This window comes from Lissotriton helveticus, chromosome 7, assembly GCF_964261635.1.
Source record: "Lissotriton helveticus chromosome 7, aLisHel1.1, whole genome shotgun sequence".
Classification (NCBI taxonomy): domain Eukaryota; kingdom Metazoa; phylum Chordata; class Amphibia; order Caudata; family Salamandridae; genus Lissotriton; species Lissotriton helveticus.
Window position 1 is genome coordinate 176,881,333 of NC_136068.1, and position 24,046 is coordinate 176,905,378.

General features: G+C 44.7%; 1 protein-coding gene across 2 annotated transcripts in view; it reads left to right on the plus strand.

Moving 5' to 3' along the window:
- LOC144768307 (protein 4.2-like) overlaps positions 1–24,046 on the plus strand; it is a 50,185-nt gene that overhangs the window by 21,083 nt on the left and 5,056 nt on the right. The window contains exons 6-10 of one of the 2 annotated variants that reach the window (XM_078651881.1): positions 1,263–1,440; positions 9,198–9,336; positions 10,600–10,703; positions 13,380–13,622; positions 16,608–16,685. In XM_078651881.1, the coding sequence (XP_078508007.1) occupies positions 1,263–1,440; positions 9,198–9,336; positions 10,600–10,703; positions 13,380–13,622; positions 16,608–16,685 (742 nt within the window). The remainder of the gene's footprint in view (positions 1–1,262; positions 1,441–9,197; positions 9,337–10,599; positions 10,704–13,379; positions 13,623–16,607; positions 16,686–24,046) is intronic. The other variant, XM_078651882.1, reaches the window with a different exon arrangement.

Genomic DNA, 24,046 nt, shown 5'->3' on the forward strand with positions numbered 1-24,046 from the left:
CTCTTTAGACTTGTATAAACAAGAGAATTTAGGCAATTCACCTGAGTTCAGAAAGAATCCACACCACATCAAAGTCTGGAAGCAAGGTATACTTCAGCCAGAAGGCAACTTGAATGTCAATTCACGGCTTTTAATCCTGTCTACCTACTTTCACTTGTGACACCCCTGCCTACACAATGTCAGCATTTATTTTAACATAGATTTAAGGAAGATGCAGAATTATTCTGTCCTCACATTTAAAAACCTTAACGCAAGCCTTATAGGATGTGTCACAAAATCAAATGCATCTCAAATTCTTTGCAATGCAGTGAGTATTAAACAGCACCTATTTCAAACACCATTTCCATTCACGAAAGATAGCATTTCACACCTCGTCTATTGGCTTGTTGTCTATCTGGTGTTACAAATACATTTTCATCAGTATGATTCCATCAGTCCACTTCTGTTATTTACATAAGTAAAAGCAGTGGGTGTAAATCTACCTTGCCGAGGTAAGTCGTTGTGGGTGTACCTTAAGAATTCACGACATTGGCAACTCTTATTCATACCAAAACGTTCTTTCTTCTTCGTGCACACAGACACACCCACTTCCTCCACACACATATTTATGTATATATTTAGCAGCACACATTTGGTCACATATTACCTTTGAGGGGTTCTCTTGACTTAAAAAACCACGGAGCTGAAGGATGTTTGTAAATGTCAACAAAACCTCAAGATGGCAATATAGGACCATATTAAACAGGTAACCCTTAATGTAACTTCATGTATTGTATATTATTTGTTAATCATGGTGCAAGTAGCATCAAACCAATGGGTTTTCTTTCAAACATCAAAGTATTATTGAGAATTGAGGTATATGTTGCACAATACTGAAACATAATCTATTTTTCTAGAGTGTTCTCCTTCCTTAAATAAATGCCACAGATAGTGCAGCTCCACCTCTCCAAGCTGCAAAAGGTAGGTAGAGAAGTGCATGGAGCACGTGAGGGGTGAAAAATGATATGTGGTGACTGACAGGACTGGGTGGAGGTACATTAGTAGAGCTAGCAATTGCCACATCACTTAGAAAGTAACACAGATCAGGAGGAATGAGTGTACTGGCAGAGCTGAGCGCAGGAGAATGCAGGATCTTCAGATGTACCTCCTGGCTGTTGGGAGCTTGGAACAAAATGATACAACCCACTGGCTACAAAGCAGTAGCAATGGCAGAGGTCCAGTGAGATACCTAATGAAGCTGTTTGTGTGTTTTCATTTTTCAGTTGAACTGCAATGACGACAAAGGTATCCTGGTTGGGAAGTGGAGTGGCGAGTACGATGATGGAACACCTCCAGAAAGATGGAAGGGCAGTCTTCCCATCTTGCGCCAGTGGCTCGCCACGCACTGCCAGCCCGTGCGCTATGGGCAGTGCTGGGTCTTTGCAGCCGTCATGAGCTCAGGTATTCTCAAAGCTTGTATCCATGATTTAGAAGGCTTGGTTATGTATTCATTTTGTATTTTTCTATAACACTGACATTATTCAAGCAGGTGTTAAAGCGCCGTATTTAAAAGAGATTGCAAGAAAACTAATTTTTGCAGATTTCGACTTACTTTTTGCCTCCATTTGGACTACTAGATGCTGTTTTTTTACTCTGTCAGTGCTCTAAAGCCTGCTACACAGTCTCCAGTGCCAGTGCTCACTCCCTAAAATTGGTATGTGTGAATTGGCACTCCCAATTGTCAGATACTTTACCCCCTTATACGTCCCTAGTATATGGTACCAGGTGTACCCAGGCCATAGGTGGTAAAGGTGTCCCCAGGGCTGCAGCAGGGTTTTGTGCCACCCTGTTTGACATAAGCAAACTACTAAAGCAGGCCTGCCATTGCAGACAGCAGGAGTAGTGCACACTGCTGAAAGGCAACTGTGCCCTCACTATGTGTGGTACAGTCAAATGCACTGCTTTCAGTTTATGTCAGTCACCCTTAGAGAAGGCCTCCTGTGCCCAGGAGGCAGGGTGCAGTATATTAAGAGTGTAGACATGTAAGTCTAAGCTTATATGTCTCTATCGTGTCTTTACCATTAAAGTACACTAAAAGTCATAGGTGGTCCATAGGATAACATGGAACTTGCACCTGGGCAGACCCGGGTTGTGAGCTCCATTATGGTACCACCTAAATATATCGCGTTTGGTGTCAAACAACGTGCCTTCTCTCCCCTAACCCGAATCTGGTGTCCAGGTCAGTTGGCATGCTGACCAGCCCGCGCTTTCCCGCGCCTGCCGCAGCCAAGGTAGGATGCTGACCTCCTGTGCAGCAGTGTGATCACTTTCAGGAGTCAGCAACAAAGGCTGGGCAGGAATGAGGTCACACATCCCTCCTCCCCAGCAGGATAGGGAATGGACACCTTAGAGCTATGAACTTCAGAGGCTGCACCGCCTCTGATATGCATCTGGGCTGTCCGCCTGAGGAGGACACAGCCCTCCCTTTGCCCCGGGCGTGCTTGGGTGGCAAGGTAGGAAATTAGATATTCAGGAGGTGTAAACATCCAGGAAAGCTGACCCCACCTAAAGGGTGGACAGGCTTATCTGTACACCAAAAATTGACTTCTGACATATTTATAAGGGCAGGAATAGTGTCTTCTGGGTATAAAAGGTGACCTACACCACAAGATATGGTCACCTCAGGGACGGAGTAGCGCAGGGACGATTTGCCCCATTGGCTATTAGCTCCTACACCCCTAACTGCCCAAATATAGCATTTAAGGGACCCCCTGACACCAGAACTTCAGATCTGAAAACCTTACTTCAAGGAAGGACTATGAAGAGACTTGTGTTGCCGACAGCAGGACTTTGCCCACTGCACCAAAGCAAAAGAGGGATACTGTGTCCCTGAGGCAACAGACCTGGAACCGAATAAACGGCCTTCGTCCTTGCCTAAAACTCAGCACTCTCTGGCAGTGGGACCCCTGTTGAAGCTAGAAGAACCTTCAGTCTAACTTGGGCTGGTGGGACTAGTCCCATGCAAACAGCAGGTAAAAACACTCTCTAGATCCTAAGAATCGCTGGCTATCGAGCCCTCTGTGGGATCGCCCAAACCCAGATGACCCAGTACATTGTGAGAGTTGTAGTCTTGCCTGCCCCGAAGTTTCAGGCCACTATGTCACTCCCCCAGACCCAGTGATTTTCCAGAAAACTTTCACTGTGCTTAACGCTACCTAGGATTGTTGGTCACCAGCCCGCTAACCGGCCCTTTACTCGATGCTGCATTAAGAGGGCATTCCACAACACCTGCGACTGATGTCAGAAATGACCCCCTCTTGTGATTTTGCATTTTCTTTTCAGCAGCACCGTCCCAGTGGTAAAAGAAACTTTACCGCTGGTCCAGTTAAGCACCAAGGACAGCCAAGACATCTCTGCACCTGGACTCAATGGGCTATTTAATATTGAACTGACTGCTGGGGCCTGGTCCTGGAACCCCCACCATCTTTACGCCGCGATGGCAACTTGACTCCTAATTGACCAATTGTCACAAGTAATTTTTGCCATTGACCGCAATATTACTATCTCACTGTATTTTACGGCTTGACTTTATATTACTTTTAAAATACATAACTCAGGTTATATCTATGCTATTTTCTTCATTTTGATGTCTAAATTAGGATAGAAATACACTCTATCTTTATAAATTGGTGTTGAATTTCTATTGAGTTGTGTCGATTACGTATGAACCAATACGGTACTGTAAAAAGCTTAACACATGACTGGTCTTTGCCACACTTCCAGGACTGAGCTAAGGCTTTATTAGTGGGAATCCAAGCACCATCTTTGGAGTATTATGAAAATATTACATGGTAAGGCTTCCCATCCATAACACATAATATTCCACTTTCCTACAGAGATGGAGAGTAAAATTGCGTTGCACAGGTTACACGATGTTCATATAACTTATTTACATCACCTAAGTGGTCAGTGGAGTCAAACCTGGAAAGGAACTGGATATGCAGAGCACCAGGGTCTCTCTATGATGATACAAGGGTGAATTGGTCTTAACAGCATCAGGCACATGCCTGGTAAGCCAACTACACCAAGCCTCCAGGGTTGCTCTCCTTCTGAATTAGGACTCTCTTGCTGCAACTGCAAGTGATCAGTGCCCTGCCCTTTGCCTCACCAAGCTCTGAGCTTCCTCGGCAAAGAAACCAGTCTTTTTAAAGCATGAGATCTAAAAGCACTCCTTGTAATGTGCGTAGCGACGACTGCGTCACAACTACTCGCTGAAGTGGTAGAAAGTGCCTAATTTAGATGAAACTAATATCACGAATCCTGCTAAAAAACTGTAGATTTAGGGCCATATGTAGGAACACATTTTTCAATAGACACAGAATGGGTAAATCCCTTTGATACATCTGGACTTTACTGTCCCCTCCTCCGGTGGTATATTCCCACGATTTAATGCTTGGTAGATAGCAATCTTCAGCCGAAGAAACTCTTCCACCACGCCCAATAGGGGGATAACTCATTCAAAAATGGTGAAGAATCAGCCGCCCGATCCACGTGTAGGAGAATTAATGGATCTGCGTTAGAGTTTCTCAAAGTGGCACCTCCCATGGTGGACACTGGAGAAGAAACCTCTCCTGCCTTGGCAGTAAACACTAAATCTAAAGGATATATTGGCAAAGGTGGAAAATGTGCCCCAATGGAGAAAGAAAATCTGCAGCCCAAGCTCAAAATAAGGCCCGAATAGTAATTTTATTCTGCAAGACAATGAGGACACAGTGGAAAGGAATATGCCATGAGTTGAACTAAGACAGACCCACCACCAGCCCAGACAGCCGGTGGCATCACAGTCAGCTTTTGCACCCATCATACTCCGACCCCACTGGCTCGAATCTACTCCCCCAGCTCATCTCAGTTGGTACCCGAGTAATATTTACTTCTGTCACCCAATCTCCTGTGTTCCCTGGGCTAACGTCACCCGGAGAATTTCGATGGAAAGAAGAGCCATCCACACCCACAGCTTGTTAGCTTGGAATCAGGAGTGAGGAAAGAATCAGTCCAAGAAAAATGGGTGAGTGAGTGAATAAGTGAGTTACCTATAAACAGGAAAAGTGAGGTAATAAATATGTACAAGTGAGTACATGATGACTACATGAATATGTACATGTAGGTAGAACTACATAAATACATACTTGCTAATTACATAATGACTAGATAATTATATATTTTGAATACATAATTGTATAATTAATCAAATGAATTACATAATAATTAAAAAATGCATATTTAAGGAGTGTTTCAATGAGCGAGTTAGAGAAGATTAAAATGAAGGAGGGGGGAAATTAGCGAGGGAATGACATTAAAATAACAATAAAACAAATAATGATGTACTAGGCTATGTTATATGGGTCTGATAACATCACTGATATGTTAGAAATGTGTGGCGAGGTCATGGATTCAACCCAGATCTGTGACTGGGAGTGAGTGTCTGAAAAGTTTCAGCACTCCCTCCATCATCTCCTTGTGTTTGCACCGAGGTCATGGTGTGGACGGGAACTAATGCATTTGGCCAGGAATTGTCCAGAAATAGTAGATTTACTGGTGGATGTGGGGGCATTTTAGCTAAGGAAGTTGGTACTAAATCCTTTGATTGTTCTCCTTGGGATCTTGGAAGCTGTTAATGGATTTAGGATTTATGACTGGCAAAAGAGATATTGTGACAACATTGCGCCTTCCTCCTCTCCAGAATCACGTATAGTGGCCTCCTGCCTGCTTAAAATGAACTATTTGCTGAATAAAAAAAGGTCTATATGGCACTATTGACCACCTAAGAAATTCCTCAAAATCTTGTGCCATTTGCAAAAACATTTGCACTTGGAGGGATGAAATATTGAAAGAAAGGGCGGAGCAAAACAAAATAACAGGTGTAGTGTGAGGGTGAGCCAAGATTAACAATTTTACAAGCCCGAATTTAACAGAATTACATTGGCTTCCGAAAGGCTCAAAATCATACCAAAGCGCTGTGCATAACGCCTAAGTCATTGTTAATTGACGCACCCGGTTCTATCAAAGACACAATGTTATTTTCTAGAAGAACTCTCCACTCCTCGTCACTAAACGTATAGTTTATTTCCAGATTCGGTAAGATTATAATTCGTGGACACAGCTTCTCGGCGTGTGCTACAAAACAATGGAATTCTCTTCCAGATAGTTTATGCATTGAAAAAACCCTTATCTCAGTTCAGACGTCACTTGAAAACTTGTGTTTTTGAAAACCCCGCCCAAGGGGAAATTTCACCCCTTTCATCTTAGTGCCCTACCCACATGCGTCCCTTCCCCCGATAAATCATTCTAGTGACAACATGATATGGTACATAGAAAGGCTACAGTTTGTTTCACACATGGATTATACATCTCACAACTCATTGGTTGGTCATTCATATACCTCCATGTCAATATACAACATGCATTGATTTCCCATGCTTGGCGTTGTCATTTTTTATGACAGCACTATCTTTGTTCGAGGTGCCCCCTATGCAAGGTTTCAGCGTTCGCGGTTCCAGGCCTCCCTTACTACCGATTTTTGTGGGCGTCCGTTAAGACCGGCTGCAAGTGCTGTTACGCTTGCCTTGGACACTGACTGGTCACTCGTCTGCTCCTCCGTGCCCCTGCCGTGTGGCATCACAAGGACACTGTGCGAGCATTTCTTCTACTCTGCCTGTGGCTGTGTGTTGTCATCTGCTCACCCTATGTCCCTGCCGTTAGGAACCCCAAGGACACCGTGTGAGTGGCTCTTCTACCTATGGTACTTTCCCCTTTGGTTCTTTTTCTGGGTTTCTTCCACAATGCTGCCGATTTTTCAACAATCGTAAGCAGCTCCCCCCTTCGCTGCCTCCCTACACCCGCTCAAGAAAAACCCAGTTGCTCCAGAACCCCCACTATGTTCAGTATGAACATGTTCATGCCTACCCCTGTTAGGTGCATCCCATCCTCCAAGTGATAGCCCGGAGTCCTCAGATTAAATAGCCCATGCCTTACGAAACCCCAGCTGTAGGCCCTGCATATTTTTGCCACGGTGATGTTCAGTTTCCATCTGGACTTTTCAACTGCACCCTGGTTTATGGCTCCCCTCCATGCCCTGGGCGGATTAACTTTGCTACTGAGGCTAAGTCCGTGATAATTTTTTCCAGTAGCCCTCTCCTCCCAATGGCTGCTAGGTCATTACCCCACAAGTGAACCATTACTGCGTCCGGCTCATTGCCCTCCCGCAGCGCCCTTTGCACCACGGGCAGCAGCTGGTCCCATTTCATGCCTGATTGTCCTAGCCATGTCACTTCCATGTTACGGAGCCAGATCCCTCTGAATTCTTGCTGTGCCACCGCTTCTGTTGTGCCCTGGCTATGTACGAGTGACACACGATCCATACTTTCTTGCGACCTTCTGATGGATCTAGATGGAGGAGGGTTAAAAGCAAAACTCAGTACACCGTGGGGCGTATGTATCTTTTAAAGGCGCTCGATGCCCATCGCCCCACCGTCTTGATTTGTTCAGAGCCAAACCCCAGGTCTGCCGCCGTTGTAGCCCTTATTCGGAAGGAGTGTGACCCCAATTCCCCTGGTGTAAAACCCACCTTCTCCTGTGACCTCCGCATAACCGATATAAACTGAAACCAGCTGAGGCAAGCTCCTGCCCCACTTGTCGCACGTAGTACTGGATGATACACTCAATCCTGGTGTATTTCCCTTTGCCAGCCTGCTCTGTTTTTGATCGGTGCAAGTGGATTACCATGTGTCCCACCCTCATGTGGAGGTCAGTCCTGCATATGCATGCTGTCCCCGGGTTCCCTTTCTTTGGGGCAATTAACTCTCTGATCCTGTACGCCCGAAGTAAGCCAGTACAAATGCTGCCCTGAATAACTTCAGCTCATGCTCCCCAGTGCTCCCCAGTGCATATTTCTGCTAATGCACAAATTGCCTTCTTTAGGACTGTAAAATCAATGGGTTTCCTCCTTTCCCTAGTCGTGGGCTGTTTTCTCTCCCAGCCTTTCATAGCCATTCTGCAGAAGAATGCCCCATAGGGTCCACCCCCGTTGCCGGTTTGGAGTAATAGGTGACCGCGATCTGGGTTTCCCGCTCTGGAATGCCCAGTCTATGAATGTTGTTACCTCTTCCGGACTAACAACCAGCACCCCACAGAGCCTGTTATGTCAATGATGGTTGCTTTGCACTTACGATATCGTTTCTCCATCTTGGGGGCAATTGCTTGGTCCAACAATGTCTTTATCCGGTGCCCACCAATTCCCATAGCTCTTCTGGCATTGGAGTCATTGCTTGGTCCGCGTTCGGCATCAGCTCCCTGAACCTGCCCCACTGAAAACGAGAAATCGAGTCAGCTATTGAGTTGTCCAGACCCGTAATGAGTCTTGACCTAATGGCTATGTTCGCAGTCAGTTGGCAACCGACTAACTTCCACAGTAGTTTGACCACCGCTGGGCACTTGCTATTCCTAAGTTGATTGACTGTACCCCCGCATGGTTGTCTGACCGTAGGGTGATCTGCCGATTGGTAAAAGTTCTAACAATGTGTTGTTGCCTGCGAGTCCACTCTGGCTCCAGCTGTCTGGCCATTTAGCCGATACCCATACTGTCCCCAGGATGGCCCCAAACCCCGCACCCAGGGTTCCTGCCACATGAATGTACCGTTGAAACTGGCCAAAAAAGTGTCTCACTGCCCCAAGTCTTCCTTCACCGCCTGTGTAAGGCACACCCTGTGGTCTTTCTGTGACATACCCCTAGTCAGCCAGGTGTCTGGCGAATGGTTCCCTGGGGGGATTACTCTGGTGGCAAAATTTAGTTTACCCAATAAAGGTTGTATCTCGCCTAGCATCACTTTTTTCTGCTGCTGTAGCTGCCGTATGATCTGTAACTTACTTCTTTCTTCTGCCCCTCCAATCAGTATTCTAATTATTTTCTTCAGTCTACTTTGTGTCACCGATATTGTAGAAATGTATTATATATCTTGATTCAATATGAGGTCCACAACTTTTTTTTTATTTTAAAAAGTTTTTGTGGGTTTTAGTTATTTACTAAACTATTAATCATATTTTTTTTAGGTGTTTTCTATATTAATCATATTTTTTTAGGTGTTTTCTATTTATTGACTAATTGTATCAGAAGTGTCCAATTAATGAATCTAAATGTTTTCCATATCTGATTGCCTTAACAGTGTTGCGATGTCTCGGTATTCCGACCAGAGTGGTCACAAACTTCAACTCGGCAAACGACGCAGAGGGGAACTTAGTGGTGAACGAATACTATGATGAACATGGTGCAAAAATCAATAAAGGCAGGAATAACAGTATATGGTGAGGAAAGCTATCAATTAAATGGCTACATGAAAAGATAAGCAATAATACTAAATAATTCTAGATTTATAAAGCGCGACTTATCACCCCTAAGGGTATCCAGGCGTGTGGGGCCATCGGGGAGATTAAGTGAGCTATTGCCCAGGCACCTGATGCTGAGCTGCAGCTAGCACCGGGGCTCAAACCGCGAGCCCCGTGCTCGGGAGTCAGTCGCTCTGGCTGCTGCGCCACACCTCTCCCATTAAATGACAAAGGGGGGGAAATCAGTGAGGGATTGACGTATTAGAATAAAAATAAATCTATTCAATCATCTGATGTGTTGAGTCCAAGGTACAAGCTGCCATTGATGAAACTTTTTGTTTTCTGAATGTCATCATTGAACTATTGTCCCTCTGTAATTGAGTGTCACTTATTTAAGAGAGACTATCGACTCAATCAATCAATCAGTCAACTTTATTCGGCTGGCAAACCACCCATAAAAGCACAATTTATAAAACATACACTAAAAGTGCAATTTTGGTAATAAGAGCATCTAAAAACACATACACAATAAATAATAAAAAAGATACAATGTACAATTGTAGAGAACAGAAGAACTGTCCTTGACATATACAGGGCACACCCGCAAATTTTAACATTCTGTATGTGCATAGAGAATATGGACTCTGTACATATTGTAAACACTTAGACAGGTGTAAGTCATCGTAGAAAGAATAATAATTCTCCAGAGTGCCAGTATGTAAAAGTTGTGACTGGTAGATTTGCAAACAGGCTCATATGTAATGACACCCAATAACATTTTTCCCAGAGGCCTCCATGGCAGGTCAATATTTCCTGTTTCGCCATATCTAATCAGATTCCTGATTGCCTACCTTGCAGCAACTGCAGTTTTGATTTCCCATGTCAGGCCTTCAGCCTTTGTGTATCTATGCTCCCCTGCCGTCTTAGTTTCCTTCTCTTCCACCTTCTCTAGATCCACTTGTTTTTCCTGCCTCTCTTGCAGTCCCTTTGAGAGGATCTAATGGTCTATAGTGGCCTCAGTAGGTGTCAGTCACATGGCAGCCTCTGTGGAAGAACCATGAGCCTGGCCACAGTAAATATACAAAATTGGATTGCTCAGTGGTTGACGGCCAAGCAATTCCTTACCTCAAAGAATAGGATTGTTGAGTGTTTACGGGTACAGAACTACACAGTTTGAAGTTGAGTTAGGAAGTATGTTTTGCATTTTTTCTTTACATAAATAACTGCCAATGCCATTCACAGGAATTTTCATATCTGGAATGAGTGCTGGATGATGCGTAAAGACCTCCCCGTTGGATATGATGGGTGGCAGGCTCTGGATGCCACACCTCAGGAAAAAAATGGAGGTAATGTCTCTAAGATAGCTCAGCATTAAGGGCATTTAAGAAGGTGAGGGGAAAAAACTGGAATTCCAAAATATTTTGGCTGCTAGGAATGTGCATGTTTAACTGTTGTTTAGATCTGGCTGGAGAGCACAGCAGTCTCGTGGATCTCTGGTTACTAATATGCAGAGAGCGGGTTTTGGCTTTGTCCACTCACAGGAGTAGTTCTCCTTGAATACATTCTATTGGCTGTTTTTTTATTATTGTGCCTCAAATGAAATGCTTGCATTGAACTATTTTATTTTCTGTAAAGTACACTCAAAGAATTCTCTATCATACTTGACATTTATACACAAGTCAATCACTTTTAATTTATATTGCCTACCACTGCCGTAGTCTACTTATTTTGTAGTGTTTTGAATAACCAAAGCCAATCAGTCTGGCTTTAAGGAGCTAATGCATATGCAAACAAAGGCATCCACAAAATTGCACAGACAATGTTTTGCAGTCCAACTGTGTAAACAGCTTCAAGGCATCTCATGTTAGGGGAATAAAAACCCGAGCAAGAGCATTTAAAGCTGAGAAAGCGGCTGGCATCATAGTTTGGTAAAATAATACTTAATATTAGGCTGCCAAAATATCGACGATTAAAATATCAACACTAAGTAATTAGGAAGTGTAGGTACACTATACCCATCTTCACATTCACGTGCCTCGACATATATATCATCAAGCTACATAAATATGAAGTTAAGAACAGGAAATATGTACCTACCAATATATACTTAAGTATACGCCCATGTGGCGGGACTATAAATCATAGCTGCAAGAGCAGCGCAAGACTTGTCAGCTGTGCCTCCCGAAAACCAGTGAGCAAGGGCTAGGAAGCCCGAAACATGTTTGGTTACAATGCTTGCGGCAGAGGCGATGCTGTTTGTCCCTGCAACCTACCAAATAAAGAAGGATATTGCAGGGTTGTGTGTGGCACCTCACTTGTCGGGCTCTTCGCGTTTGGATATATGGTGGCCCCGACAGGGTCGCGAGGTGCCCCGCCGCGGACGAGCGGCTCCAGCGCGTTGTGATCATCACAGTGTGCAAGGAACGATGTGACCGTATTTGGTTTGGTTCATTTGCAGGGACCCAGTGTTACCTCTTTCAGCATCCTACTAGAGGACTCAAATTATCGAGGGGCTGTGCTGTTTTCCACTGTGGAACCCGGAAAAAACACTACTAGGACCACAATGCTGTGCAAGTATTCGCCCAGGGGGCGGCACTATAAATCATCCCTGCAATAGCAGCGCAAGACTTGTCAGCTGTGCCTCCTGAAAACCAGTGAGAAAGGGCTAGGAAGCCCGAAACATGTTTGGTTACAATGCCTGCGGCAGAGGTGTTGCTGTTTGTCCCTGCAACCTACCAAATAAAGAAGGATATTGTATGTTCGTGTGTGGCACCTCACTTGTTGGGCTCTTTGCGTTTGAATATATACTTAACTCCACAATATTTTGGTCATCGATATTCCAGCTATAATTTTTTCGTGCCTGTATTCTTTTGATCGATATTCTGACATAGAAGCGGTTGCACAGATAGACATTTGTGCACGGCTGTATTTAAATGTGCTACCACATTAAACCCGACCGGAGGCTTCGCCAAAACTTAGCTAAACTTTACAAAAAGTCTTACAATGAAATCCTGCATCTGTAAAATGTTTCAATACCAATAAGGTTTCATAGTCAAGTGAAATGAGTTGTTCTTTCTCACTAGTACAAGCGCATCCCAATCAAAGATTATATAAAGAAAACAAAAAAGGCGGTTCAGTTCTTTGATTTTGTTACATTCTTTTTGTATTTTTGTGTGTGTTGCACTGCATGGTAAACCCAATGGCTGTATTGGATTTAATAGCCCTTCCTCTCTTTGTGGTCTCTCACCATGTAGTATGCACTGGATTTACTAGGCCTTGTGGTCTCTCACTGTATAGTGTGTATGGATTTAACAACTCTTACTCACTTTGTGGTCTTTCACTGTATATTGAATTTAATAGCCCTTCCACTCTTTGTGGTCTCTCACCATGTAGTATGCACTGGATTTACTAGGCCTTGTGGTCTCTCACTGTATAGTGTGTATGGATTTAACAACTCTTACTCACTTTGTGGTCTTTCACTGTATATTGAATTTAATAGCCCTTCCACTCTTTGTGGTCTCACACTGTATAGTGTGTATGGATTTAACAACTCTTACTCACTTTGTGGTCTTTCACTGTATATTGAATTTAAGAGTCCTTCCTCTCTTTGTGGTCTCGCACTGTGTAGAAGACCTTGCAGCTTCATAGTTCAGTTTATCCATTGAAGCCCAGCCGCAGGGTTCCATCACCCCAATTCTGATACCACAAAGCTTAATAGTCATTGGAGATGTGCATGTGGTAAGCACTCCTTAAATTTGACTTCAGTGCATCTTTTCAGAAGTATTATGCTCTTTTAGTTCAGAGGATCGCAACAGCGCCAGGAGTGAGCAGATGACCATTCATAGACCACAACACTTCAATAGCTGCACCGACAACAGTCAGTGTTGCTTGAGCAACATCTCGCTCAATGTGTAGCCACCAGCCACTACAACGCTAATATTTGTGTTCTAGGCTCAAACCAGCATCAATGCCCATCAGGTGTGTACATTGGTTTAAATATCTTTTCTCGTTTCTTTGCCAAGGGAAGTTCTGCTGTGGTCCCACTCCAGTACAAGCTATCAAGGAGGGTGACGTGGACCTGATCTACGATTCTGCCCTCTTCTTTGCTGCAGTGAATGCAGACTGTGCTGTCTGGCTGTATCACGATGACGGGCATTTGGAAAAAGTCTCCTGCAACACTAAATATGTTGGCAACAACATCAGCACCAAGGGCGTTGGCAGCGACAGGTGCGAGGACATCACCCACTCATACAAATATCCGGAAGGTACGAGAGATTAAAACAGCAATTATTTTTTTGTGTTCTTTTAAGTATTACATCTGTGTATAGTTTCAGTGTGCTGAACAGTGGACACTGCACAGTGCTTCACAATTCCGCAAATACATTAGTGCGATCAAGTATTATTCAGGAGGGTGTCACTTGGGTTGCCTTATTACTACAGTGATGTACTATCTCAAGTTAAATGACTTTGATGGTAGTTGTGTTGTGGGTACATTTTCAAACACTATGTGGTAGAGATTAGTTTGTAATAGGAGAGCACTGATAACGTGTTTTGGGTTGAGGAAGGTAGTACTTAAATTATTATCACTATGTTTGGGCCTGAATGTCCAGTTTATGATTAGAAAAGGATCAACTAGTACATATAATTAGTATAAAATGTAACTGTCTGTCTTCCAGGGTATGAGTTCTTGTTTTCCTGTTGCAGAATCGCATCTGCAAACATGTGGCCAGTGTTAAGCATGAATGTGCTGATTGGCCTGTCACCATGGGCCGTATTACATAAGTGATTGATTGGAATGTTGGGAGAGATTGAGTGTTTGGTTTAACATTTTTTGAAGAGACATTTAAAGCCCTAAGTGACGTATCCGTCTTTCATTACATGACTCTGGTAAGGCATTGAGACATTTTGGTGAACATTGTGCTTAGTAAATATCATAACACTATTCAGAAAAGTTTCACCTTCTCATATAGAAAGTGACAAAACAAAGATGGATGAATAAAGCATGACAGATTACGCTTTGGTCATAAATTAATAAATTAACTTGGTGTTAACTCAAAAGTAAATAAATACTATTTCTCCATTACGCATTAAGAAAAAATAAGTAATCCTATAACCTTGTATTCTGGTGGTCCTATTCACAAAGGTACATTTATACATTTACTCACATGTAAATCTACTCCTACACCTAGGTTTAAATTCACATTTTTCGAGTGCAGATTCACACCTTAAGGCAGACTTCGATGTCATCACAGCTTCAGTTCAGGAAATGAGGGCTTTTAAGACTGAATTTATAAGTGTAAGGTTACTGCTAGTAACTTTTCCCACATAGTTGGAGATCACCACCACCCTAGTTGAGATCTTCCTATGGGAAAGTATAGGGATATAGGGACACTCAAAGTTTATTATACTTTAAAACAAATAAGAAGCATACTTCAAAGCAAATATAAAGTAGCCTAGTTTGGTTATTATTTACATAGAACTTATAAAATAAACGTATAAAATTAAATGTGTATTCATTATTATAAATATAATTAATGTATTAATTCTGCTTGAATAATAAATACAATTCCGCCACAGTAATATTTTTATTTAATATGTATTATATCTTGGTCAAAGTTGTGTTGAAATAATTTAAACTATTTTTAAGTTTAAGAAGTTTAATACTTTTATTTTATTACTGCATTTTAAAATAATAAAAATATGTAATAATTTAATGGATTGACATTATTTTCTGTGGTGTTTGTTTTAGGTCTCTGCCTCCATTACTTTCTATCAGAGTGTGGTAGCATCTGCGAGTGGTCATGTGTGGTGTTCGGCCTACTCCAAGGCTGGACTGGAGTACATTTACTACTGGTTTTTCATCCTTATGGCTGTAGTAACTTTATAAGTGTTATTGTTGATAGCAATGGGCTTACTCTTTTGTGGGTGGGTGGGTGCTTCTAATAGCCTCTTGCATTTGGTAGTAAATATTTCTAATTTCCCCACCATCCCTGGGTCATCCTTATTTACTATCAAGTAGTAAACATACATATGTGGAGATCTCTCCACAAAAAACATAGGAGAGGTGGAAGTGGAGATCTCCACTAGTAGATTTGTGAATTGCATTATGTAGAAATACTACTATACGTACTACCAAATGTAGTTTGTGAATCAGGCTCTAGAAATGTAACACTTCCATGAGCTTGGAACTTTTGTACATTAACGAAATGAGAAATATTTCCAGAGCGAATGAGTTCCTTAAGGATGGATTAAATTAGTGAAAACAAGCAATTTACATTACCGTAAGGTGGAATTTGGATGAGAGGGTAGCTATCATTTGTAAAGTTTAATATAAATGGAGATACCTGCACACTCTGGTCTTGAGGGTTCCATTACAAACTGGAATCTGAATTCTGGCTTTGGGGAACTCACAAGCAAAATTCGATCATGAGAAGCAGCTAACATAGCCATTAAGGAAATAGGTGGAAAGGATAGACCCATATGTAACCCCATTAGGATAAGTGTAGTGTGAATGTCTTCATATAGTAAATGCTGTGTGTCTGTGTGCTATACCAGTAGCGTCCGCTGAGAAGACAAGATAGAACTATAAATTTGCATCTGTATTATATATATGTATCCAACACACCTACCCACAAAACCCATTGGGTTTTGTTGATGTCGGTGTGAATAAACACTTTCCTGCTTTCCAGTATTGGTGAGTGCACGCTGTCTTGTCTGGATATTAGCGAGTTGTTTGGTATTTTTTATATTCCATATTTACTGCAACTGTTTTCTTCAAAGTGCAGCTAATAATGAATGAGCAACGATTAGTTAGTGTTTACGTTTTTTTTACCTTTTATTGATTAAACTGTTGCGAAAACAGGCCACGGTGAGTCCGTGAATTTAGTTAAACAAATAGTTTTCTTACCTGTCGGTGTAGTTTTGCAGCTTGAAGATCTTTCTGGATTCACTATGCTGTGCATTATTCCGCGGTCTTGTGGTTGGGTCCGGATTCGTAGTCTTTTCTTTTTTTTTTTTTGTTTTGTAGCCCAGGTGGGCGTCGGCGTCACACCTCCTTGGGTGCATTTCCGGTGACGTCGGCATGCTTCCTGCGGAAGCTCCCAATCTGGGGCGCCATCTTCGGGTTCTTTTTTTCCGTGTTTCTTTCGTTTCCGAAGTAATGGCAATGTTCTATTTAGGTGATGTTTTACCGCTTTGTACTTTTAAAGTCCTTTTTTTTTTTTATTGTTAACCACCTCTTCTCTCTCCAGCCTCATCTTTCTGGCGGAGGTGGGTGGGTTCGCTAGTGAATCCAGAAAGATCTTCAAGCTGCAAAACTACACCGACAGGTAAGAAAACTATTCGTTTTGCAGCGTGATTCTTTTTCTGGATTCACTATGCTGTGCATAGATTTTGTAGCGGTTTCTCATTTCTGTGGCGGCTGGGTGGAAGATGAGCGTTGGTTATTGAATATGTGCTGGAGCACCTTTTGTCCGACTTGTGCTTCCTTGTTCATCTGTATATCCACACAGTAGTGCTTCGTGAACGTGTGCACCGAAGCCCATGTTGCCGCCAGGCATATGTCTTGTATGGGGGTGTTAGCCAGGAAGGCTATTGTAGCACCCTTTTTCCTAGTGGAGTGGGCACGTGTCCCCTCTGCTAGCTCTTGTCCTGCACGTTTGTGGCAGAGTTGAATTGTTTGTGCGATCCATCGTGCAATAGTCTCTTTGGTTAGTGCCTTGCCCATGAAATTGTTGGCGAATGACACAAAGAACTGTTTTGTTTTCCTGTGTCCCTTCATCCTCTCAATGTAGTGCATGACTGCCCTTCTGGCGTCCAGGGTGTGCAGAGCTCGCTCTGCGCTAGTGGTTGGTTTTTGGAAAAAACTCGGTATCTGTATAGACTGGTTCATGTGGAATTTGGACATCACCTTCGGCATGAAGTGTGGGTTAGTCCTCATCACAACCCTATCATTGTGTATTTGTATGTAGGGTTCTTGTAGCGTCAGCGCCTGAAGCTCGCTTACTCTGCGTAAGGACTTTATTGCAACCAGGAAAGCTGTTTTCATAGTTAGCATCTTTAGGGAGGCCTTGTGAAGTGGTTCAAAGGGCTCTTTCATGAGTTCCGTTAGGACTATGTTCAAGTTCCATGCAGGTGGCGGCACCCGCTTTGGTGGTGCGATCCTCTTCGCTCCTTCCAGGAATCTTTTCACCACCTGTGATGTGAAGAAACTCCTGCACGTTTCTCCCCTTGTGTAGGCGACTATCGCTGCCAAGTGAACTCTTAACGAGGATGAGCTAAGGTTCTTCTCCAGCAAGTGCGTCAGGTACTTTAGCACTGTGGAGTCCTTCTTCATTTTATTCTGAAGTCCTTCTTTTCTGCACCACATTGTGAATCTTTTCCATTTCGCAACATAGCACTTCCGAGTGCTGGGCCTTCGTGCCTCCCGAAGGATCCTCAGGGTGCTTTCTGGCAGTCTCAAATGTGCGAACTCTATGTCCTCAGGAGCCACGCTACTAGGCTCAGGCTCTCTGGCTCTGGGTGTAGCACCTCTCCGTTCTGCATGGAGAGTAGGTCTTTCCTCTTGCCGAATCTGTGGGGTGCACACTGTGTCATCTCCATGATCTGCGAGTACCATGTCTGTCTGGCCCACTGTGGCGCAACCAGTATCAGGGTTATGTTGCTCGCTCTGCACTTGCTCAGCACTCTGTGCATCAGTGATATCGGGGGAAAGCGTAAGCAAATGTCCTTGACCAATCTATCCATAGGGCATTCCCCAGGGACCCCTCCTCGGGCTGTCTGGATGCGAAGTTTTGGCATTTTGCATTCCGGCGTGTGGCAAACAGGTTCACTGATGGTGTTCCCCATCTGTCGAACAGCCACCTTGTCTCTTGAGCATTGAGCTCCCACTCGTGGGATGTCGATGTCTGTCTGCTGAGCCAGTCTGCCTGTATGTTGTCCTTCCCTGGTAGGTGTATGGCTAGCAGGTCTATTTTGAGAGGGATGGCCCATCTCCATATCTCCTGCGCCAGCGTTGAAAGCGGGGCTGACTGTGTGCCACCCTGCTTGTTGATGTAGAACATCACGGTGGTGTTGTCTGTTTGTAGCAACACCTTGTGCTTGTACAGTCTAGTTTGGAAAGCTTTCAGTGCAAGGAAGATTGTCTTCAATTCTAGTTAATTGATGTGCTTTGTCGCATCTGCTGGCGTCCACAGTCCCCTCACCTTGAGCTCCTCCATGTGAGCGCCCCATCCCTTCAGGGATGCGTCTGTGGTGATGGTCACTGTTGGCGTTGGGGGCGTTAGAGGCTTTCCCCTGGTTATGTTCTCCATGGTCCACCATGTCATCTCCTTCTGCACTGCGTGCGTTACAACCACTAGATCCTCCCAACTGCCCGTAGCTTGTGACCATTGCTCCTGCAGCCATTCTTGAATGGGTCTCATGTGGAGACGTACATTTGGTACCAGGTGGATGCATGATGCCATCATCCCCATGATCTTGCTCGCAGTCCTCACTGTCCGAGCTTGTCCCTTCCGGTAGAGGCGAGTTTCCTTCACCAGCGCCCTTGCCCTCTTCTCGCTGGGGAACACCTTGCCCTGTAAGGTTTTTGATCTGTGCCCCCAGGAAGATCTTCACTTGTTTCGGCTCCATTGATGATTTCTTCCAATGGATGGAGAACCCCAGGCTTATGAGCGTGCTCGTCACTGTATGTGCGTGCTGCTTGCATTTCTGGTATGAGTTTGCTTTCACCAGCCAGTCGTCCAGGTAGGGGTATACGTGTATTCCCTGCCTTCGTAGGTGCGCTGCGACTGCTGCGAGGCACTTTGTGAAGACCCTTGGTGCTGACTTTAGTCCGAAGGCTAGTGTTATGAACTGGTAGTGGTTTTCTCCGATGGTGAACCTGAGCATATGCTTGCGCTTTCTGTTCATTGGGATGTGCAGGTAGGCGTCCTTGAGGTCTATCGCGACCATGAAGTCCCCGATCTGCAGTTGCGGGAGCACCTCTTGCAGGGAGGTCATTTTGAATTTTTGCGTGCTTATGAATTTGTTCAGGAACCTTAGGTCCAGAATGGGTCTCATGGTCTCGTCTACTTTTGGCACCAGGAAGTACGTTGGGTATATTCCTTTGTTTCTTTCCTTGGAGGGTACCAGTTCTATGGCCTGCTTCTGCAGGAGTTATTTTGCTTCTTCCTGAAGACGCTCTAGCTGTTTGCTTGCTAGTGGTTTTCTTTCTGGTTTTCTGCTTGTTGGCCTCCCCTCCAACTCTATGCAGGATCCGAATTGGATGATGTTGAGGATCCATTTGTCTGATGTGATTTCTCTCCATTCTTGGAGCTAAAATCTTAATCTTCCTCCCACTGGTGTTATGTGGTCGTAGATGTCTAGCTTGTCTTGACCCCTCTGTACGTGCTGCCCCCTGGGATCTTTTCTGTGGGCGGGCACACGGAGTTTTTTGAAGTCACTTAGAGGCGGGCTGCTGTCCCCCTCTTCTATTCTGTCCACGTCCATTTCCTCTCCCTCGAAAGGACTGGCCTCTTTGTTGGTACTGCCAGGACTGCTTCTGCTGACCCTGCGAGTCTGCCTGGTGCGTTTGTTGGAAAGCCTGGTGTGATGTACCTGGCTGGTTTCCACCTCTCCCGCCAGGCCTCCGTGACGGGGTGCCCCTTCTGTTGCCTCTGAACTGCAATGCTCCCATGGACCTTGCTGTTTCGTTATCCTTTTTTAGTTGACTCTGCTTCTCATCAACTGTTGTTCCGAAAAGCGTATCGCCGTTGAACGGTGTGTTCAGGATGCTGTGTTGCACCTCGGGTTTGAAACCTGAAATCCTGAGCCAGGCGTGTCTTCTTTCAGTGACACCCATCATCATGAGCCTGCTGGAGGTGTCTGCTCCATCCAGGGCCGTCTTGAGGCAAGAATTTGCCGCGTTCTTCCCTTCTTCAACCAGTTTTTAGGCCTTCTGCCTGGCATCCTGGGGCAGGTCCTTCACCAACTGCCCCAGCTCCTCCTTGATCTGGTACATGTGTCTGTTTATCAGGGCGTTGGAATTAGCCATGCGCCAGTGGGTCGCGGCATTCCGTTCGATCCTTCTGCCCACCAGATCCATCCTCTTGCTCTCCTTATCCGGTGGTGGTCTAGAAGTAGTGGGCACGTTAGCCCTCTTTCTTGCTGTGGCCGAGATAATGGAGTCTGCGGAGACCGTGCCCTGAATGTAGTGTGGGTCCTTTGAGGAATGCTTGTATTTCTTCTCTGTTCTGGGAGTTACAGCCTTGCATGTTGCGGGTTCCCTGAATGCTTCCTTCCCCTGAGCCAAGACGCTGTCGAGCATTGGTAGGTACTGGCTCCTTGTTTGTGTGGGGAGCAATGTCTCTAGAAGGAAGTCTGCTTTCTGCTTCTCTTTGTCGAGCTTGAGTTTGAAAGCTGCTGCGGCAGACTTTATCACCGAGTTGTAGGCCCCAATGTCGTCCGGCGGCGAGGGTCTCGAGGGATATGTGTCGACCGCCTCCTCTGGGCTGTCGGTGTCGACATCAAGGTAATCCACCTCCTGTAAGTCAGAGGGGGCCGACTCGGCATCCGTCCTGCTATCCTCTTCCTCCCCATAGTTGTAACTATAGTAGGGACTCTCGTCATCTTCCTGGTCGTCGACCACCTCGACGTCCGGGTCTTGTTCCTCGGCGACCTCGTCTTCCTCCTCGACCACCTCCACCACTGGTGGCTTGGTCTTGTGTGGAATCGTGAAGGTTTCCATCTTTGCGTCGAATTCTTTCTTCCGCTTCAAGGTGTTTTCCATTTCGGCCTCGAGGCGCCTTCTCTTTTTCTCCATCTCGGCTGCGTGTTCCGCGTCGGATGGTTCGGCCGCTCTTTTCGGCGGTTGGCTCGGCGCCGTGCTTTTCGGTGCCGGAGGCTTCGACGCCGAACCGGGTTTCGGGTCTCTGGTCGGCGTCGGTGCTTTAGGGTCCTTCTCCCTCGGCGTCGATCGATCCTTTTCGGGGACGATTTTCGACAACTTTTGCTGTTCAACAGTTCTCGGCGCCGGGGACTCTTTCTCAGAGGGTCCGCTGGGCCTGTGAGTACTCGCGGGCGCCAGGTGTTTTGGCGCCGGTGCTTTCGGGGCCTTGCCCTCGTTTTTTCGAGACTCAGAGTCTCTCGGGTTCTTGGGGGCCGGAGAGTCTCCTACCTTATCAGAAGTCTTGGTGTAATCAGTCTCTACGACCGTGTAGCTGTCGTCTTCGGCGGCAGCGTTGTCCTCTTCCTCGGAGGACATCCCCAGCTTGTAGAGGGATGGAGTCGGGGCCTTCCCCTGCAGGGTGGCGTGCGCTACCCTCTGTCTCTCTCTCACGCGAAGGGTCTTCGGGGTGAAGGCGGAGCAGGCGTTGCAGTCCTCGCTTCCGTGATTTACCGGTAGGTAAAGGTTGCAAACCGTGTGCTGGTCCTTCTGCGCGTACTTGTGGTGGCAATTACGGCAGAACTTGAACGGCGTGTTGTCCATCATCGAGCGCTCAGGGCCTCCCTGGTCGCGTGTTCGTCGACGTTCGTCAAAGATCTCGATGAATTCTCCTTTGCTGGTTCTTGGTCGATGAAGTCTCCTGGAGTCTTCAGATGATTTTTCTTTCCAATTTCTCTATTTTCCTTCTTCTTTCTCCAAAAATGTCTGGAGCCCAAACGGGAACGATCCAGACCCGACCGTGGAAAAAAAGAATCTGAAGATGGTGCCCAAGAGTGGGAGCTTCCGCAGGAAGCATGCCGACGTCACCGGAAATGCACCCAAGGAGGTGTGACGCCGACGCCCACCTGGGCTACAAAACAAAAAACAAAACAAAGAAAAGACTACGAATCCGGACCCAACCACAAGACCGCGGAATAATGCACAGCATAGTGAATCCAGAAAGATTCACGCTGCAAAACTGTACATAATTATGAATTGAACTTTACAAATTTCACTAAAAGGGAAAAGGTTACTTACCCTGCAAGCATCTGTTTGTAGCATGTAGTGCTGTACATTCTAGTTGAAAATGATAAGCAAAATAATGTCAGAGAATGAGCCCCATAATTAGATTTTTTACAGCATAACCTAGAGGACATGTTACATAACTTGGTTCTCCATGCTGTAAAATCCTTATAGCCCTGAAAATGTTAAAGCTCTCCAGAATGGTTTGGGGCCAGTCATTATGATGACAAAATCTGTATTTCACAAATAACTGTAAAATACTTTCCATATTTCTTGATTCCCTGAGACGATCAAGTTAATTGCCTTCAGTAATGCTCTTTCTGGTGGATGCGCAATCTAATTGCACATTACTCACCTTTTGAATATCCCCAGGAGCCAGAAGGAATCTGGCCAACTTCAACAGTAGGGCTTCTGCTCACCGGCATATGGCATTGTGCAGTTCTCCATCGGCTCCATACCCCCACAATGTGACAGAGTGGATCTGTACACAAGTGCCATGTCTGTGTGCTAATGTCAGTTCCTCTCTTTCTGTGAATTTCGACATGCATCCAGAGTTCTGCTCCCAACTTTTGCCAATCTGCAATGATTTTCAAAACGTTTAGTGTGCTACTCAAGGGTGGCTGACGGAAGTACTACTGTTGAATGTGGCAACAGGGGGAATCTTCAAACGGTGAGGAATCTGTGATTAGAGATACCCAGCAGAAATAAAAGCACCAAAACATTTTCTAACACATCATGATCCACAGATGTAGACTGCCAATAATTACCAGTGCTGTCCGTTTTACTAGGGAGATGCAACCCTTTCTAATGCATGATAATGCAGTACCTTTTTCTTTGGTCTGAATCAATGCAACCATAGAGAAGGTTCTGGTCCCCTACAAATTTTTGATTTTATTAGGTTCTCTTTCTAAAATCTTACATGGGTATAAAAGCTTTCAAAAAAGCAAGTAGTTGGCTTACACCATGCTCTCTATTTTCAAATGAGCATGATTTACAGTTTAAGGGCACTGGGTCTACATTCTTGAGAAGAAAAGAATTCACGTTATGTGTTTTTAGGATAAAGTATTGGGACAAATCCTTGAAACGGGATACTGGGCATGGTTCGGTCAGTGTGATGAAGGCTTTGCTCGTTTGTTAGCTTAACCCCATCAACAAAGCCCATAGGTAAGAAGGTAGCAATAACAGTACTTAGAATGAATGGTCATCTTGGGGCGTGGACATAGTTTTAGTTACATATGTACTTCAGGAGTTGTGCTCTTTTAACAACAGACAAACGCCAGTCGATCCTCGCTGTGCTGAGTGGCCACAAAAGTCAAGTTTTCAAGAGATTTTGGAATAGTCATGGGAAAGTCATCTGAAAACTGTGATCTTTCGTTTTTGGTTGATTTGGTTTCACAAAACTAGTTTAGTAGAAAGCTCTTTCCCCTAGTACCTACCCTTGTGACATACCCTTTGTAGTATTATTAGCTGTTTCTTATCTACATACATGAAAAATATAATTTTTGCATCTTTGAGGGCTATAAATTGAGCAATGTGTTGGTAGCACTTCCTTTCTTTTTAAAAGTAAAGATTCATATTGAGGTGAAGGCCCTCTCCCGGTCAATCCAGGTAAGATACATCTTATGCTCTACCTTGGACAATGTTGTAGGTTTTCCGAAAATCAATCCTCATTACTTTTTAATCCATCTGAAAGTTATGGGCTCAGCCTGGGCATTTACTTAGGGGCAATATGTCACATCTCAAAGTTGAAGGTTTTGATCTGAC